Source organism: Platichthys flesus, chromosome 6 (assembly GCF_949316205.1).
Source record: "Platichthys flesus chromosome 6, fPlaFle2.1, whole genome shotgun sequence".
NCBI classification, from domain to species: Eukaryota; Metazoa; Chordata; class Actinopteri; order Pleuronectiformes; family Pleuronectidae; genus Platichthys; species Platichthys flesus.
In genome coordinates this window covers 9,705,752-9,712,924 of record NC_084950.1, presented here as the reverse complement: position 1 = coordinate 9,712,924, position 7,173 = coordinate 9,705,752, and the positions used below count along the sequence as shown (strand labels likewise).

At 48.1% G+C, this 7,173-nt stretch overlaps 1 protein-coding gene across 4 annotated transcripts in view; it reads left to right on the top strand.

Moving 5' to 3' along the window:
• The window catches only part of LOC133955675 (genetic suppressor element 1-like), a 37,531-nt gene that overhangs the window by 21,492 nt on the left and 8,866 nt on the right, over positions 1-7,173 (top strand). For 2 of the 4 annotated variants that reach the window (XM_062390636.1, XM_062390638.1), the window contains exons 2-5: positions 2,352-2,531; positions 4,029-4,219; positions 6,420-6,586; positions 6,726-6,932. In XM_062390636.1, the coding sequence (XP_062246620.1) occupies positions 2,352-2,531; positions 4,029-4,219; positions 6,420-6,586; positions 6,726-6,932 (745 nt within the window). Of the gene's footprint in view, positions 1-416; positions 529-2,351; positions 2,532-4,028; positions 4,220-6,419; positions 6,587-6,725; positions 6,933-7,173 lie in introns of those variants that run through there. The other 2 variants (XM_062390639.1, XM_062390637.1) reach the window with 2 other exon arrangements.

Below are 7,173 nucleotides of genomic sequence, written 5' to 3'. Positions count from 1 at the left end.
GATGGATGGAGGGCCAACACTAGCCTCTGCCACACACACACACACACACCCACACACACACACACACACAGCTCAAACCACACACCCACCCTCCTTGTCATCCCCCTAACCCAGCCCCTCCTCCTTCTACTCACCCCCCACCACTTCTCAACCACCGCCACCCTCCCAGGAGTGTGTGAGCCAAAAGGAGGAGAGATGAAGAATGAAGAGAGAAGAGAACACGACACAGAGAGAAAGAGAGAGCACAGTTTGAGAGAGAGAGGAGGGATGGCTCAGTGAGGAAAATGTGAGGATAAAAAGAGTGACAAAAGAAGAGAGGAGGTATAGGATGGAGAGGGTGGTAGAGGGAGGGGAAGGAGGAGGGTGGTGGATGGAGAGGAGGAGGAGGCGGCGGCGGCGGAGGAGGGGTGGATAGAAAGGAGGTCACGTGACCACGTAGCAGCTGCAGGGCTGAGAGGGAGAGAGAGAGAAAGAGTCTCACAGAGGAGCAGAAAGACGACGAGCAGGAGGAGAACAGTGAGTGGGAGGGTGAGTGTGTCTGTTTTCATGTCTGAATTATGTGCACATGCATATGCTAGTATGTGTGTGTTTGTCTTTCTGTGTGTGCGTGAGTATGTGTGTGAATGACATGGATAAAATGAGAGGAATAGCCTGTAAGAAAAGATTGTGGAAAGAAGGAAGAAAGAAAGCAAGAGACAGAGAGGAGATTATGTGTGTTGGCTTTTGTTAAATAAGCTCCAGTATGCTGAGATAAACGAGAGAGAAGGAGTGTGAAAGAGAGAGAGAGAGAGAGAGAGAGACAGGAAGGAAGGAAAGAGTGAGTGAGTGAGTAGAGAGGAGGGAGGGAGGGAGGGAGGGAGAGAAAGAGTCGATAGAAACTGTCTTATCATCGCTCCCTTGACTGCTGGGCTCAGCAGAGACAGAGATACAGACACACGCTCACACAGCCTGTCAGGACCTGAGCTTTTACTCTCTTCATCTCTCTCTCCCTCTCTGTCTGTCAGCTTCAATTTCAATTTGCCTGACATGTAAATACATTAGTGGAGCTAAGAAAATAAAAGGGAAACCGAGAGTAAAGTAGGAAGGACATTAAATAGAAACTAGTTAAATAGGAGAGAGAAAAGAGAGAGAACATCTTGGGCACCCTTTAATCTTCCCATGTCAGAAGCTGTGCACATGTCACACGTGTTATACGCTACATGTCAGTTACATGCAGGTTGTGTGATCATGTTGTGTTACAGTAGTTGGTACAGGAAGGGCTTCTTTTTTTCGTCTCTCGTGTGTGGCAGTGGTTGCAGGTGTGAGAAGATTTCATGTCAGTCTCCACCACATGCTCACTTCACTTTAAGGTTTGGCTTTTGTTTTCCCTGCTCTCCCCTTCGCACACCTTCCTCCCTCGCTCCGCGGCGGCTCCACGGCTCCCTCTGCGTGTTCGTGCTCACGTGTGAGAAAGTCCTGCAGGTTGATGGTGGACGTCTTCCCCTCACGTCTGAACGCACACGAGATTTATCTCACCTTCCGTTAACAAACTCCGAGCTCTGACTCCCCCTTGCTCCTCCTCTCCTTAGGAATCATCTGTGTGATGAGCTGAACATTCACTAATGGCGTTCCATGTGCACGTATGAATTTTTCATGAGTGTGTCCACTGTTTGTTTGTGCCTCGTGTTCTGTGAGTGTGTGTGTGTACAGTTGAAAGGTGGTTGTGTGTATGTCTGTGTGCGCGTCGTGGTGGTAATGAGGTCATTGCTATAGCAGGCAGGGGGGGGCTGCTGGCTATTTCCAGCTGTAATTAACATTAGTGGGTCAGTGAGAGGGTAGAGGGTGAAGACAAAGGTTACTCCAACCACGTCTGCTTCGAACTGTGTCCACTGTGCAGGAGATCGATAAGTGTTACCCAGGCGTGTGTGTGTACACGTGTGTATTTTCGACCGTGTGCGAAAATGCAGTGATACCAAACATTGTTTGCGTGTAGACGCTCCCGAGGTCTTAAGATGTGTTGACGGGCTCCCTTGAGGAAATGGACATGTGTGCGCTCATGTGTGTGATTTGCTATTAGGGTCACTGCTCTATTTGACACAGCTCTACTCGCTCCACTTTGTCTCTAGTGGAGCTGACCCAAGCGTATATACTCACTGTCCAGACACAAAGGCAGGAACACAAACACACACACACACACACACACACAAGCACGCGCACACACCAACTGTGCACTTTTGCGTACAATAGGATTCAAATCACTATCATCGGCCTATCACTCTCATTACTTGTCACGCACCTTAAACAGGTTTTTACTTATTGATATCAAACTAACAAAGCTGCTCACGTCTTGTCTTCCCCCTTCTCCTCCTCAGGTATGAACCATGAGTCCAATAAATCATCAGCATTAGGAATGATCTCCACGGCATCTCGCACCACGGCTACTGTCAGTCCCCTCAGCCCACTAACCAATGGGAACGCAGTTGCCCAATCTACGAACTCTGGATTCGCCGCTGCTCTGCGTAAACTGGCCAAACAGGCTGAGGATCCCAGAGGTGAGCAGTGATCTAAGCTCTGTTTAAAAAAGAAAAAAAGAAGCAGAGCCCAAGCGGCTTCACACCCTGGAAGGCTTACATAGTACGAAATGTACACACACGCACACCCGCACACAAAGACACACATACACTGTTCTACAGATTGTTCTTTGTTGTTCACACCCAAAAACAACCCCCTCTTCTACTGGTGCAAGGTTTTTGTATCAGTAATATGCTTTGCTTTATCATTTTTAAACTGATGTCACCTCTGAACTATAAACTTGCGGGACGTAAGTCGATAATTTAGGAAACACACTTATCCCACACCTTGTCATTTTCCCACTTTGTTTTTTGTGGACTTAAAAAAACACTCGGAAACAAACATGGTGTCACTTGTTGATCACTGACAATTACAGATGCTGGGAGATGAATCTTTTTACAGTTTCTTTGCACACAGACAGACACACTCCCCACCCCCCCACCCCCCACACACACACACCTAGAAAATTAAATAGTTTACTGCAACACAGCACCAGGAAGTGTGCGAGGAGATCGTTTAAAAGACCAAGGTTGTGTTTTGTCGAAATAATGTGAAATGTTTAGTGCCTAGGAGCTGTGTGTGTGTGCATGTGTGTGTCTGTGTGCATGTGTGTGTCTTCGCGCAGCTCGTTGGTATCCTAATGAAGGTGTTGGATAAGAGCTGACCTACTCTGACCTCTCCCTCTCCGTCTCTTCCTTCATCCGTTTCCATTCATCTCCTAATAATGAGAATCTAATTACAGCCAATTATAACAAGCTCTCTCTCTCTCTCTCTCTCTCTCTCTCTCTCTCTCTCTCTCTCCCCCCACACTCTATCACCATCTTGTTTTCCCTTCCTCGCTCTCTCCCTGCAGCTCTTCTCCTCCTCCCCCCCACCTCTTCCCCCCCAGTCTCATTATTTCTCCTTTCTTACCGTCTCCGAGTGTGTTTGAGTTTCTGCGAGTGTACACTGATTAGCAAGTGTCACAGTAATGGAGTTACGGCGGAGTGAGCGCTCAGGACACAACACACACATTTTCTCTCACATTTAACACCTCCCCCTTTGCCATGTCACACCCCAGCCTCTTTTAACACTTTCATTTATGACATGCTTCTTTTGTTTTCTATATGTCTCACACACACACACACACACACACACACACACACGCAGACGCCTAATCGTTACACGTTTTTGTCTCGCAGCCTCGTCCTCATGTCTTGTATCTCCTGTATCTTTTTACACTTTTCCTTTTATTTCCGTCACATTTCACTGGAATCTGTTTCCTCAGACAGGAGTGAATCAGCGTTGACCTCTTCACGGGCCAAGCGCGCTGACAAAACTGTGTTACTCGTGTACCATCTGTATCATTTCGCAGGGGGATTGTTTGATCCGGAAATCTTTTTAATCTGATCAGCCGTCTGATAGGCGCAGCTTATTCCTGTCTCCGCCGCTATCATTCACCTCCCCCCTGTTGTCTCTGCGTCCCCTCCTCTCCTCAGGTTCTGCCCTCAGCGGTGAGTCGTCTCCAGTGTCTTCCCCTGCCACCAGCCACAGCTCGCCGGTCTCCACTCCGAAGCGGGGCTCTTTAGGACCCCTCCTGGGCCAATCCAGGGGCCACGGCACTCCTCCAGTGGTCACCATTGCTCCCACCAAGACCAGCAACGGCCTGTGGAGATCTGACGGACGACAGGTGAGGAATGAGACAAGCATGCTGGTGTTGAAGACAAGTTTGAAACGAGACATCTGCTGTGCTCTCACTGCGTATACTTCCTGTTCCCCCATCTTGTTGGTTCATCCTTCTCTCATCTTTCTATTTCTCTCTCTATCGCTCTCTCCCTCTCTCTACCCCCCCCTCTCTCTTTCTCTCTCTCTCTCTTTTGCACTGAGGAGTCGTCTGTCTCTTTCAGTCTCCCTTATCCGTCCTGCTGCTGCTCCTTCCATTAAAGAAATGGTCCCAGTGCTTGTCAACATCAAACTGTCAAAACCAGCCATCCCTCTGTGTCCTTCTCTCTCTCTCTCTTTCCAGCTTCCTCTCTTTCTCTGTCTTGTTTTATTCCTTCATTTTCATGCCTTCACTCCTCTTCCTCGCGCCCTCTTCTCTCCCCAATCAGTCTGTGTCTTTTTCAGCAACACATGAGGGGTTTGAAAAGAAACACTGGAGGCTGCAAAGACTGGCACCTATTGTGCTCAGCTTCCTGCAGTGTTTGTGTGTGTGTGTGTGTTAGCGTGTGCGTGCATTTGTGTGTGTACTTGACCCTTCACCACAAAAGGCTTTAGGATGTGAAGAGGGACCTGTGTGCATGTGTGCATGTGTTTGTGTGTCCGTGGATGTGTTTGCTTGTGGGTGTGTGAGTGAATTTAAGCTGGGGCGAGGAACCAGGCCCCTCACACAATGCAGGGGTTAGCCCCCACAGTAGCCACTTCCCCCTGGATCAGAGCTGCCTTTCTCCCCCTTCACAAAGAGCACTCTGTGGCTCTGCCTGCCCGGGGCTCCCATTCAAGACATTCACAGAAAAAAAGGAGGGAGGGAGGCTGGAAAATAGAGAATAGGATGTTAATAAAGGAAAGGAGGGGACGTAAGAATGACCAGGAGAGAAGAGAGAGAGAGAAGAGCTCTGACGGTTTATGTAATTACTCCTTTCTGTATGCAGCTCATCACAGAACAGAGACGGACAGCACAGGGGAAGCAGACTGTTTGGGTGTTTATTGGCTGTTGTCTGACTGCGGGGTCGGAGGTCAAGGAATGTGATGCTCGGGCGACAGACACTTCTCAATTTGAAGCAGTGTTGATTTGCTGAGAGAAATGGTCCATCTCTGGTTTGAGTGCGCTCTCTCCACAAGTGACACATTCAAAACTATTCAAACATATTCAAAGCTGTCACATTTCACTGCATGTCCAATGCTGCACAAAGCCCAGGTAGCAGATTGGATGTTGCTGGCGGTGGTGCTTTGTTTGTGGTTTGTCCGTGGTCTTGTCTGACCTGTATTGCTGTCTGTTACTGTAGCAACAACATTTGACACACACACACACACACATAGCAGGTGTGTATGAATGTACGTCTTCCTGTCAGCAACACGAAGTAGTTTAAGGTTTCCTGTCAATATTTCTTCCTTATCCGGGAAAAATCTGTATCGTATCGTCTTGCTCCTAGTGTTAGTATTAAAGATAAGGTTGATATGACCTCTGTGGTGACTTAAGTATTGTCAGTCTGCTGGTCAGTTGAACAGTCGGTCAATCCATATCACAGACTGTTTATGAAGATGGACGACGTGTCTCTGCCATCTTCCCCATTTGGAACCAGAGTCTGTGCAGTAGCGATCGGGGGGGGGAATCCAGGTCCTACCGATAAACATGCACAACCAAACGTGTTTCAGTCTCAGCCATCAATCATGACCTTTCACCCTGTAGTTATAAAAAACAGTTGACTATTAACACCATACCGGAAAAGTTGCCTCTTGAAATATGAGTTAGTGTGATAAGAACCACTTAAAATGACAGAAACCATCTGTGGTGGTATCTGTGGTGGTAATCTGAGGGTTTGGAATTTTTATGTACAAGCAATCCAGGATCAAATGCAGTTTGGTGTCGACCAAATCCTCCGGGTGTAAATCTCCCAGAGAGAGAAAGAGGGAGTGATGAAGGAGAGAGCAGTTAGCCAGATATTAGGATCATCTTTCCACTTTGATCTTGACCTGTTGTGACACATTAGACCCACTTCTCCTCTCCGCTGAGCCTCTGGGTGCCGCTCGGGGGGGGGAGGGTTCACCCAGTCGCTCCTTCTCATTCCCCTCTGCTCTCTTCCTGGACTTTTTTTTCCCTGCAGTCTCAAACCCCACAGACATACACACTGTTGTAATTTCTGCTCTCACATCATCTGTCTCCCTGCCAGGTTGAGCCGAGTGTTCAGGGATTCAGCCGGGAGAGGCTGGGTGCGGAGAACACCCATTCGCAGCAGGACAAGAGAACTCCACCCACCCAGTCACCTCACCCACTGGCTCACCCATTTGGCCTCACTCCCAGCTCCATCATGCAAAACTCCAGAATACAGAGCCTTAGGTATGCGTTGCGCACACTCCCAGTTGTACTGAATTCACATGAGATTAACCTTTTAATCTGATTATAAACCTTCCAGCCTTTAGTTTAAATGTATGATATTAGAACCAGTGTGACCCATTAACACTGTGTCACATATCAGCAGTTTGCCGGGGCAGATGCACCCTGGGATCCCCTCAGGCGCCATCCCGGAGGAGTACCTGAGAGCACTTCGGCCCTTCGCCACCTCAGATGACCTCCGGCTGACCTCTTTACCTATGACCCTCGACCCTGCTGCGGCCGCCCATGCTGCAGCAGCTGCTGCTTACTATCATCCTGCCTACATGCACCACCCTATGTCCTTACCAAGGTAACAATACCACCTTAAACTCCTCAGTCCCACGAGACCTTTACTAACTTATGTTTTGTTGTCACACACAAAATCTTTGTTTAAACACTAATCTAGACAAGATTTTAACATATTTCCATCTCCATCCCTGATGAGTATGTTTCCCTCAGTATATTTTACCTTAAGCTGGGCTCAGACTATAACAGTTTTTAAAACCTAATGGATTTTGAAATCCTCACTACTCACATTACAAGATTAGGAA